The sequence below is a fragment of the Haematobia irritans genome, chromosome 2, assembly GCF_050003625.1.
Source record: "Haematobia irritans isolate KBUSLIRL chromosome 2, ASM5000362v1, whole genome shotgun sequence".
Classification (NCBI taxonomy): domain Eukaryota; kingdom Metazoa; phylum Arthropoda; class Insecta; order Diptera; family Muscidae; genus Haematobia; species Haematobia irritans.
Window position 1 is genome coordinate 148303652 of NC_134398.1, and position 12955 is coordinate 148316606.

The window sequence follows — 12955 nt, forward strand, 5'->3', positions numbered from 1 at the left end:
AGTGGTGAACTTCTCTCTTATCGCTGAGTGCTGCGCGATTCTGTGTTCAGCTCAATGACAAGGGACCTGTTTTTATAGCCGAGTCCGAACGGCGTTCCCGATTTTGGTGAAACCACCACAGAAAACCTGTTTGGTGTTCCGTCGTAACTGGGGTTGAACCGTTGTGTCATATGAATATTTAAAATTGACAAAAGTAGATTTATCTGCCAAAGGTATGCGTCCCGTAAAGCCCACAGTGTTTGCAATATTATTGCTATGTTGCAATGGGGTTCACCAGAACTAAATGCTCTTGGCGTTCTTGAAGTATGCTCGCAGCTAATTGTTGCCTGTTTTTGAGTGTTAACAACACCATCCATTAAAAGGATGCAGTTATACAATCGTTCGACTACGTTTGGCAAACGGTGAGTCCTTGTTCACCAACTCATTCAAAGACTACTTGTGCAGATTTGCTTGTATGTGGCAAAGTTTATATGAATGAGTGATGGTCGGTTGCCTTTTGGCAAAGAAGAAATAAAACAGCAACAACAAAAATAGAAAAAGTTGTAATTATTTTTATGCATCAGTTAAGTAAGTGGGCTTATTTGAAAGCTTCTACTTCAAGTTGGCTTTATCTATTGTCGGTCCATTGAAAAGTCAAAGCGAGATGGGCATTGTAATTATTTTTAGCTTAAGCGATGTTACTCACTTACCATGTACAATAGTTGTTTAAAAACTTCTACTTTCACGCGATTGAAGGCGATGTCAATCACATACCACTTTGATGTAAAGAATGGACACTCCATTAGGAAACTTTTATCCAAGCTAATTGTGGAAGCTAATGCTTGTTTTTAGGTTAGGCCTCTATGAAGTTCTATTTAAGTTTTGCGTTCTTCTTATTCCAACGCTTTGCTTAGGTTCCCTTAAAGTTTGTCCTTATAATTAAACAACTAAAATGTTCTTAACGATTCTTTTTTAAATTAATTTAAAATTAAGAAAATATGTCAAAGGACATAAACTTTAAGAGACTAGTAAACAAAAAAGGTTATAAGTGAGGCTAGTAGAGAAATATTGCAAAATATTGATAAATTTATTGTGAAAGACTCATCGCATGATGTCCTGGAAAATGACAAGATTGGCATGGCAACCCTACAGCAAGTGGGATGAATAGGAACACAGACATTAACTGAGGAACGCAATTTCCAAATGAAAAAAAAATATAAGGCAAATATGTTGGCCCTTCTTTAAATTAAAATTTGTTTTTACTCGAAAGAAATTTGTCCTTAATAGTGTTGAAATAAAATTTTGGTTGTATAATAGACATATAAAATTTTATTTCTATAGAAAATTTTAGCAAAATTTTATTCCTATAGAAAAATTTGTCAAAATCTTATTTTGATAGAGTTTTTTTTATCAAAAATTTTTTTTCTGTAGACAATTTTTGCAAAATTTCTTTGCAAAGTTTTATTTCGTTGTTTTAATTAGTTGACCTTTAAACTTTTAATTATATTTGCTTAGTTCGGCTTGAGGTCATGTGAATAAAAACAGATGTTGTTGTTTTTTGAGTTGTATTTTTATATTTAAAATTTTCCAATATTTCGAGACATCTCCGATGCTCGTCTTCAGGGAAATTACTGTAAACAAAAAGAAAAAACATTTAACACATTAACAAAAAAATATATCATTACATGAAAAACACAGATAATTACATTTAAATTTAAAGAACAGTGAACTTCTTTACAAGGGAGTATATACAAATCTATACACGCCTGGACTGTACATGTTTCGGTTCGGGCGAATGAACCTTTCCACAGTCTTTAGTATAGATCTGGCTGGGAGAGATAACTCAATCTATACTAAAGGCTGTGGAAAGGTTCATTCGCCCGAACCGAAACATGTACAGTCCAGGCGTGTATAGATTTGTATCTGGCGTTTTCATTTCAATGGCTCTATTAACCATGTTCCTTAATCTATATCTGTCCAAAAAGCTCGAAAAATAATTGTATAATTAGATATAATGCATTTGGACGTCAATTGCCTGTTTCGGTATCAGGCTAACATGAAATATAATAAAATTATATTTCTATAGAAAATATTGTCAAAATTTCATTTCTATAGAGATTTTATCAAAATTTTATTTCTGTAGAAAATTTTTACAAAATTTTATTTCTATAGAAAATTTTTGTAACGTTTTATTTCTATAGAGTTTTTATCAAATTTTTCGTCAACATTTTATTTCTATAGACAATTTTCGCAAAATTTTATTTCTAAAGAAAATTTTGTCAGAATTTTATTTCTAAAGAAAATTTTGTCAGAATTTTATTTCTAAAGAAAATATTGTCAATCCTTTATTTCTGTACAAAATATTGTAAACATTTATTTCTGTAAAAAATTTTGTTACAATTTTATTTCTATAAAAAAATTGTTTGGAAATTTTTTTTTCTATAGAAAATTTTTGCACAATTTTACTTCTATAAAAATCTTTGAAAAATTTTATTTCTATAGATAATTTTTGCAAATTTTTATTTATATAGAAAATTTAGTCAAAATTTTATTTTTATAGAAAATTTTGTCAGCATTTAATTTTTATAGAACATTTTGGCAAAATTTTGTTTCTGTAGAAAATTTGTGCAAAATTTTATTTTTATAGAAAATTTATGTAAAATTTTATTTTTATAGAAAATTTTGTCAAAATTTTATTTCTATAGTAAATTTTGTCAAAATTTTATTTCTATAGAAAATTTTGTCAAAATTTTATTTTTATAGAAAATTTTGTCAAAATTTTATTTCTATAGATAATTTTGTCAAAATTTTATATCTATAGAAAATTTTGTCAGAATTTCATTTCTATAGGAATTTTTTAAAAATTTTATTTCTATAGAATTTTTTTTTTTCATTCGTATTGTTATTATTGGTTTTGTTCTTTAAGCATTGTTGTTGTTTTTTGATTTCAGCTTAAAACCATGCATTGACTAAACTACAAGTGTAGCTTAACCAACAGAGGAAAAGAATGTTTGTCAAATTTATTTGGGCAAAGCGCTATAGACTGCAAGATGGGTGGATGGACGCACTTTTCGGAATTACCACATTCCTCATCAGCATCCTCTACTTGCAGCAAAACTATCAACCAATTATCAGAATAAATTCAGGCAGTTCATTAAACCCAACAATGAGCCACACTTGAACCTTCCGAAAAAAGTTTTGCATGATAGTCGGCTTATGCCGAAATAAATTCGTACAAACATATCTCTTTTCATAGAAAATTTTCGCAACATTTTGTTTCTGTAGAAAATTTTGTCCAAATTTTATTTCTATAGAAATTTTTTTTTTTTTAAATTTTACTTCTATAGAAATTTTGTCAAAAATGTACTTTAATACAAAATTTTGTCCAACTTTTATTTCAACAGAAAGTTTTGTCAAAATTTTATTCCTATAGAAAAGATTTCAAAATTTTATTTCTATGACAAATTTTGTCAAATTTTTATTTTTATGGAAAATTGTGTCAACATTTTATTTCCAGAAACAATTTCTGTTAAAATTTTATTTTTTAGAACATTTTGTTAATCTTTTATTTGATAGAAAAACGTGTCAAAATTTTATTTCAGTAGTAAGTTTCAGTAGTAACTTTGACAAAATGTTATTGTTATAGAAAATTTTGGCAGAATTTTATTTCTATAGGTATTTTTTAAAAATTTTGTTTCTATAGAAAATTTTTGCAAAATTTTATTTCTATCGAAAATTATTGCTAAATTTTATTTCTATAGAAATCTTTTGAAAAATTTTATTTCTATAGGTAATTTTTGCAAAATTTTATTTCTATAGAAAATTTAGTCAAAATTCTATTTTTATAGAAAATTTTGTCAAAATTTTATTTCTATAGAACATTTTGGCAAAATTTTATATCTATACAAAATTTGTGCAAATTTTTTTTATAGCAAAATTTAAAAATTTTATGCAAAATTTAATTTCTATAGAAATCTTTTGAAAAATTTTATTTTTATAGATAATTTTTGCAAAATGTTATTTCTATAGAAAATTTTGTCAAAATTTTATTTCTATTGAAAATTGTGTCCAAAATGTACTTTATTACAAAATTTTGTCAAAATATTATTCCTATAGAAAAGATTTCAAAATTTTATTTCTATGACAAATTTTGTCAGATTTTTATTTCTATGGAAAATTGTGGCAATATTTTATTTCCAGAGAAAAATTTTGTCAAAATTGTATTTCATTACAACATTTTGTCAAACTTTTATTTGATAGAAAAACGTGTCAAAATTTTATTTCAGTAGTAACTTTGACAAAATGTTATTGTTATAGAAAATTTTGGCAGAATTTTATTTCTATAGGTATTTTTTAAAAATTTTGTTTCTATAGAAAATTTTTGCAAAATTTTATTTCTATCGAAAATTATTGCTAAATTTTATTTCTATAGAAATCTTTTGAAAAATTTTATTTCTATAGGTAATTTTTGCAAAATTTTATTTCTATAGAAAATTTAGTCAAAATTCTATTTTTATAGAAAATTTTGTCAAAATTTTATTTCTATAGAACATTTTGGCAAAATTTTATATCTATACAAAATTTGTGCAAATTTTTTTTATAGCAAAATTTAAAAATTTTATGCAAAATTTAATTTCTATAGAAATCTTTTGAAAAATTTTATTTTTATAGATAATTTTTGCAAAATGTTATTTCTATAGAAAATTTTGTCAAAATTTTATTTCTATTGAAAATTGTGTCCAAAATGTACTTTATTACAAAATTTTGTCAAAATATTATTCCTATAGAAAAGATTTCAAAATTTTATTTCTATGACAAATTTTGTCAGATTTTTATTTCTATGGAAAATTGTGTCAATATTTTATTTCCAGAGAAAAATTTTGTCAAAATTGTATTTCATTACAACATTTTGTCAAACTTTTATTTGATAGAAAAACGTGTCAAAATTTTATTTCAGTAGGAAGTTTTGTCCAAATTTTATTTCTATAGTATGTTGTGTCAAACTTTGTCAAAATGTTATTTTTATAGAAATTTTTGTTAAAATTTTATTTCAATATAAACTTTTTGCTAGATAGAAAATTTTTGCAAAATCGTATTTCCATTTCATATTTCGTATTTCCATTTCATATTTCTGTAAAAAATTTGTCCAAAATATTATTTCTATAGAAAATTGCGTAAAATTTTTATTTCTATAGAAGGTTTTATCAACTTTTTTTATTTCTACAGAAATTTGTGCAAAATTTTATTTCTATAAAAAATTTTGTCAAAATTTATTTTTATAGAAAATTTTGTCAAAATTTATTTCTATAGAAAAATTTGTCAAAATTTTATTTCTACAGAGAATTTTTTCAAAGCTTATTTGTATACAAAATATTGTCAACATTTTATATCTATAAAAAATTTTGTCACAATTTTATTTCTATAGAAGATTTTGTCAAAATTTTATTTCCATTGAAAATTTTGTCAAAATTTTATTTCTATAGAAAAATTTTGTCAATAGTGTATTTCTGTCAAAATTTTATTTCTGTAGAAAATGGTTGTAAAATTTTATTTCTATAGAAAGTGTTTTCAAAATTTATTTTTATAGAAATGGTTGTGAAATGTGTATTTCTGTAGAAAATATTTGCAAAATTTTATTTCTATAGAAAATGAATGAACATCAAGAATTCAACCAAACAAGAAATAGTCTACCATTTTTCCATACACCTGCATAATTTAATAAAGAAAGTAACTGATAAATTGATGTCTTAGGTTATATCTTCGCCTAACTTAATTAAATCCCAGTAAAAATGATTTTTTTAAATGAATGTGCTGTGGAAGAAAATTCTCATATATTTTTGTCATTTCTTTCTTTTCTCGCTTCAGCATTGTTACCTCATCGAAATCTTTTATGAAGGCAAGTTCCAGACAGGATTTTATTAAATTGCCACTGCAGCAGGTGAAGAAAATCGACAGATGGGATTCATTGAGAGGATCCACATCAGATACATTTACAGAAGAGAATTTTGGTCCTTTATCAAATGTGAGGTAAGAATTGGCAATAAAATCAGAAAATACAAAATAACAAAAAAAAAATAAAATAAATTACACTAAAGTAAAATCAATTAATATAATTAATTTATTGTATATTAAATGAAATTAATTATAATAAAATAATAATTTAATTTAACTCTGAATTGAATTGAATTACAACTATTTGCATTTTATTTTACTTATTTCCTTAAATTAATTTTCTTTAGGCTTTTTTATTAAATCGTTTAAATGTTCGCTTTTCAGATTTGCCGTTTTTGCTTTGGGCTCCTCGGCCTATCCCAACTTTTGTGCTTTTGGCCAATACATTGATAACGTGTTGGGCGAATTGGGTGGTGAACGTTTGCTGAAAGTGGCTTACGGTGATGAAATGTGTGGCCAAGAGCAATCGTTTCGTAAATGGGCCCCTGATGTATTTAAAGTGGCATGCGAAACATTCTGCCTGGATCCTGATGAAAGTCTATCCGAGGCTTCTATGGCTTTGCAAAACGATTCGCTTACAGTGAATACAGTACGTTTGGTTCCGGCCAAGACCAAGGGTACTTTGGAGCAATTGCTAAGTAAATATCACAATAAGAAAGTGACCTGTTGTCAAATCAAATCGAATCCTCATAATCTGACAAACAGTGGAGATGGTGAGAAGACCACCATCCTATTGGAAATAACAGCTCCTGGCATTGATTATGAGCCTGGAGATCATGTTGGTATATTCCCATCAAATCGTCCTGAAATTGTGGATGGTCTATTGAAGCGACTAACAGGCTTTGAAGATCCTGATGAACTGCTACAGCTGCAGTTGTTGAAAGAGAAACAAACCTCCAATGGCATATTCAAGTGTTGGGAAGCCCATGATAAAATACCTGCCGAAAGTATGAGATCACTTTTAACGAAATTTTTCGATATAACCACACCACCAACGCGACAAATGCTTACCCTTTTGGCTGGATTTTGTGAGGATAACCATGACACCGAACGTTTGCAGTTATTGGTGAATGATTCATCGGCCTATGAGGATTGGAGACATTGGCGTTTGCCGCATCTTTTGGATGTCCTCGAAGAGTTTCCATCATGTAAACCTCCCGCCTCATTGGTTTTGGCTAATCTTATGCCTCTGCAGTCTCGTTTCTATTCCATATCCTCTTCGCCACGAAAAGTTAACAATGAAATCCATCTCACTGTGGCCACTGTCAAGTATCACAGTCAAGATGGTGAGGGTGATGAACGTTACGGTGTTTGTTCCAACTATTTGGCAAATCTCAATGCCAAAGATGATGTCTATTTATTTGTTCGCTCTGCTCCTGGCTTCCATTTACCTTCGGATACAACGAGACCTATAATTTTGATAGGTCCTGGCACTGGCATAGCCCCATTCCGTTCCTTTTGGCAGGAGTTTGAAATGATGCGTGAAATGAATGCAGAGTGTCAACTTCCCAAAGTATGGCTATTCTTTGGCTGCCGCAGTCACAGTGTGGATTTGTATGCTGAGGAAAAGAAACGTTTGGTAAAGGAGGAAATATTGGATCGTGTGTTCTTGGCCTTATCTAGAGAACCGAATATCAAAAAGGTAAGGGGGTGTGAAATATAAAGTAATGGCATGCATTCCAAGTTCACATAGAACCATGGGAATTTAATGAATTATGTCTCCTTGATTGGAAATTGATTTACTCCTTAGGCGTCTAAGTGATCGTCCTTTAACGTTCGGCAGTATCTGCTGCAAAGTCTCCCGAAATCTTCCTAACATCGAAAGCCTTGCTTTATAACAGGTAGGCTAATAAGTCCCCGGTCCAACAAAGAAAAACACATTTTTTTTGTCAAAATTCGTTTTTATTATTCAACATAGTTCCCTCAAGAGCGATACAACGAAGTTAACGACCTTCCAATTTTTTGATACCATTTTGGTAGTACTCCTTCGGTTTTGCCTCAAAATAGGCCTCAGTTTCGGCGATCACCTCTTCATTGCAGCCAAATTTTTCCCTGCGAGCATCCTTTTGAGGTCTGAGAACAAGAAAAAGTCGCTAGGGGCCAGATCTGGAGAATACGGTGGGTGGGGAAGCAATTCGAAGGCCAATTCATGAAGTTTTGCCATCGTTCTCAATGACTTGTGGCACAGTGCGTTGTCTTGGTGGAACAACACTTTTTTCTTCTTCATATGGGGTCGTTTTGCCGCGATTTCGACCTTAAAACGCTCCAATAACGCCTTATAATAGTCACTGTTGATGGTTTTTCCCTTCTCAAGATAATCGATAAAAATTATTCCATGCGCATCCCAAAAAACAGAGACAGAGATTACTTAGCCAGCGGACTTTTGAGTCTTTCCACGCTTCGGAGACGGTTCACCGGTCGCTGTCCACTCAGCCGACTGTCGATTGGACTCAGGAGTGAAGTGATGGAGCCATGTTGCATCCATGGTCACATATCGACGGAAAAACTCGGGTGTATTACGAGTTAACAGCTGCAAACACCGCTCAGAATCATCAACACGTTGTTGGTTTTGGTCAAATGTGAGCTCGCGCGGCACCCATTTTGCACAGATCTTCCGCATATCCAAATATTGATGAATGATATGACCAACACGTTCCTTTGATATCTTTAAGGCCTCTGCTATCTCGATCAACTTCAATTTACGGTCATTCAAAATCATTTTGTGGATTTTTTTTGATGTTTTCGTCGGTAGCCACCTCTTTCGGGCGTCCACTGCGTTCACCGTCCTCCGTGCTCATTTCACCACGCTTGCATTTTGCATACCAATCGATTATTGTTGATTTCCCTGGGGCAGAGTCCGTAAACTCATTATCAAGCCAAGTTTTTGCTTCCACCGTATTTTTTCCCTTCAGAAAACAGTATTTTTATCAAAACATGAAATTCCTTTTTTTCATTTTTTCACAATAACAAAAGTTGCTTCACAAAAGACGCTCTATCTCACAAACTAATTGACTTACCGACGTCAAATTTTGACACGAATCATTTGAAGGTTGGTACTATATAAAAATAATATGCATTTAATACTAGCGACGCCATCTATGTGTCAGACCGGGGACTTATCAGCCAACCTGTTAGCTCATCTGAACAAACCAGTTTCACGTTTATTAGTCCTTCGAATGTTCTGATTGATCTTTGCCCAGTTTTGGAAGTCTTTTGAGTTTTACTCTGAGATGGCTATCATAAACCTTTGGTACCGATGCTTCTTATCCAACAAGTTTCCGGACCTCATATTGCGAATGCCTAATTTCTGTTGTATTTATCAAGTGCCTCAGTATTCTTCCTTAATCGACAATTTTTTTGTTCATACATTTTTATTTCATCCTAAACCTACGAATCTAAATTTTATCGGAATGTTAAAATCTCCTCGACAGTTGCCTCTATACCTCCCTCAAAAGGTCACGTAAAACTTGATCTTCGCCATTAGTTCTTGTAACATCTTATTCTACTACAGGTACCAAGTCATCAGTATCTGTTAACCACTGAAAAATGATGCTTCACACTCTCTGATCGAATGCTTCATGAAAATATACCGGATGAACCATGCACTAAAGTTCTCCACTCGTCTTATGTCCCCACTTACACCAAATAAGAAACCGACAAGTTCCCGATGTACGGGTTAGGAAACATTTGAACTTTCGGAATTAATGTGGCGGATTCCCTATTAAAGACATCTAACTCAGTCTAACAACTAGAACTTATATTTCGCCGTCCTAATAAACCTGCTTTACTCCTTGAGCGTCTCAATACACGTCTATTTAAGGTATACCAAACTTTTCTGGCTTCCCTCCGAGCATTGATAATCTTTAATTAAATGGAGTGGAGAGCTTTGGTTGCCGATATTTTATGTTGGGTGTGAGAATGCACACCTCCCAGCCATCCCGACACGGGCAATTCGACAATTCCTTCGACGGCGTCAGGAATTGTAGGATGCTGCCTGCACGGCGCCGAGTCAATTCGTCCGTCTGAGGGTTATATGTTTGGAATAGTTCGTGCATTTGCACACCCTGTATCTCCCATACTGGCCCATGCTACTGCTCATCTGCTAAAGTTCGACTATTACGTCTGCCGCTACTTGTTATTCTTAGGTAAGGACTTCAATAAATCATATTCGCCAGCTATAGCAGGCGGACAAGCGGACAAGTTCCTGGTATATGGATTATTGAAGTAGCAGTACTTAATTTGTTAAGGCTCCATAAAACAAACTCCTACTACTTGAGTGGAGTTTCATGATACCTCGAGTACGTTTGGCTGTTTCATTAGGCTCGCATTTCTGGTCAGAAAAGAGTGGCCAAACAATTCACTTATAAATCAGTTGACTCAGACGACGATAATGACGAGGTGCAAATTGGGACACTTAGTCTTTGTTTCAGTCACTGCTACGTCGTCAAACCAATTCATGCGTTTTCATCTATCCTATTGGTGCTCCAGAGAACTCGTAGGGTTGACCATATCACTACAGGTCCCTAAATTACATGTCGTTAGGTATTTGAACCACATGTTACCCTAGCATAGTTTGACGTTCTTACTGATCTCTAGTTTTCGTAAGTTTATCATAGCTCAGGCTGGGATTCGAGAGGTTGCAAATCGTCGATCAAATTCATTGAAATCCAAGCTCGGACTCCTCTATATTACAGTGCTACTTCTCCCGCTTATGTGTGGCGACACACTGATCGATCACATTGGCGATGCACAGAATCCTGGGATAAGCTGGAAATTCTTTTCGACTCTCGTCTGTCTTTATGCCTGCGTAGCGAAGTGCGGACAGATGTCATAGGTTAGGTTAGGTGGCATCCCGATGTATCAGGCTCACTTTGACTATTCAATCCATTGTGATACCACATTGGTGAACTTCTCTCTTATCACTGAGTGCTACCCGATTCCATGTTAAGCTCAATGACAAGGGACCTCCTTTTTATAGCCGAGTCCGAACGGCGTTCCACATTGCAGTGAAACCACTTAGAGAAGTTTTGAAACCCTCAAAAATGTCACCAGCATTACTGAGTTGGGATAATCCCCCACCGAAAAACTTGTCGGTGTTCGGTCGAAGCAGGAATCGAACCCACGACCTTGTGTATGCAAGGCGGGCTAACCATTGCACCACGGTGGCTCCCGGACACATGTCATGGGTGTGACCTCCCGGATTGAATTGTATGAACGCCTTGATCAACAGAGTTTGATGATAGGAGAGTTTCGGCAGGAAACCGTTATCATCCTTCAGAGTTTACCTCCAAAACTCAATAGAGATTTTGTCTTTCCGTTTGGGCTTCGGGAAGTTCTGAATTGTTTGACCACTGCAGTTGAAATAAAAGCACGGACTCCTATAAATACCAGCGCTACTTTTCTCGTCTCACCTAGGAGATCGACCGACTAGCTGGTCGATCTCCTAGGTCAGACTCAGGATCCTGGGATAAGTTGGACTTTTTTCCAGATCTAGTCTCTATTTTGCACTCTCTCCTCAACGCTAACGTTGGCAGTAGGGTAATGGAAAACTCATTCTCCGTTAGCGAGGTAAATAGCTCGCATTTACCTTTATAGAAGTTCGTAAACGTTCTCTTTTTGGGAATGACGATATCTGATCCAAAATCAATATACACCGTCATCCTAAGGTGGAGAGAGTTTAGAGCTATGTCTACGTGCTACCTTGTCTGCGCCATGGGGTCAGAGTGTGAAAACAGGAGAGCTTCGACAGAAAATCGTTACAATCCTTCGGTGTTTGCCTCCAAAACGCATTCGAGATTTTGTTTTTCCGTTTGGAGTTCGAGAAGTTCCGTTGAAATCCAAGCTCTGACTCCTCTAGCTGCCACAAATTTTCTCGCTTATGTATGGCGGCAAGCTGGTCGATCTCCTTTGCACAACTCAAGATCCTTGGGTAAGATGGACTTTTTCCGGATCTACTCTCTCATTGTCCCGACACGGACAATTCGACAATTCCTTCGACAGCGTCAATAATTGTAGGATGCTGCCTGCAAGGCGCCCATTCAATTCGTCCGTCTAAGGGTTATATATTTGGAATAGTTCGTGTCGGGTGTGGTGGGAAGTATGCATTCACACACCCAATATCTCCCAGACTGGCCCACGTTACTGCTGATCTGCTAAACTGCCAACTTCATCAGCCTTTCGACTAATACTTCCGCCGCCGGGTCAGAGTGTGAAGACAGGAGGGCTTCGGCAGGAAATCGTTATAATCCTTCGGTGTTTGCCTGCAAACACACAATATAATTTTTTTCTTTCCGTTTGGAGTTTGATAAGTTACGTTTAAATCCAAGATCTGACTCCTCTAGATGTCACGCCACTTTTCTCGCTTATGTATGGCGACAAGCTGGTCGATCTCCTTTGCACAACTCAAGATCCTTGGGTAAGGTGGGCTTTTTTTTTCCGGATCTACTCTCTGTTTGTGATTCCGTAAAGAAGTTCGCATCAATGTCTGTGTTGAATCTTTTGCACGCTCTCGTCAATATATCTTTGAAGATCTTCTCTCCAGTCGGCGCTAACGTTGGCCGTGGGACAAACTCGTCTTTTTAGCGAGGTAAATAGCTCGCATTTAACTTTACCAAAGTTCTCTTTTCGGGAATGACGATATACACCGCCATCGTGATGTGGAGAGTGTTCAGCGCTATGTCTACGTGACAAGTTGTCGGCGAAACGAGCTCAGATTGTGAAGACTGAAGAGCTTCGACAGAAAATCGTTATAATCCTTCGGTGTTTGCCTCCAAAACGCATAAGATATTTTGTCTTTCCGTTTGGGGTTCGAGAAGTTCCGTTTAAATCCAAGCTCTGACTTCTCTCAATGCCACGCCACTTTTCTCGTTTATGTGTGGCCACAAGTTGGTCGATCTCCGGATCTAGTCACTCTTTGTGGTTCCGTAAGGAAGTTCGGACCAATGTTTGGGATGAATCTTTTGCACGCTCTCGTCAACACACCTTTGGCCGGCGCTAACGCTTGCAGTAAGTTCGCCTAACAGGA

The 12955-nt window shown here is 34.3% G+C and overlaps 1 protein-coding gene across 1 annotated transcript in view; it reads left to right on the plus strand.

Annotated features, from left to right (window-relative positions):
• Positions 1-12955, plus strand: part of Nos (Nitric oxide synthase) — a 441191-nt gene that overhangs the window by 397671 nt on the left and 30565 nt on the right. The window contains exons 14-15 of the mRNA XM_075296574.1: positions 5845-6006; positions 6256-7573. Of these exons, the coding sequence (XP_075152689.1) occupies positions 5845-6006; positions 6256-7573 (1480 nt within the window). The remainder of the gene's footprint in view (positions 1-5844; positions 6007-6255; positions 7574-12955) is intronic.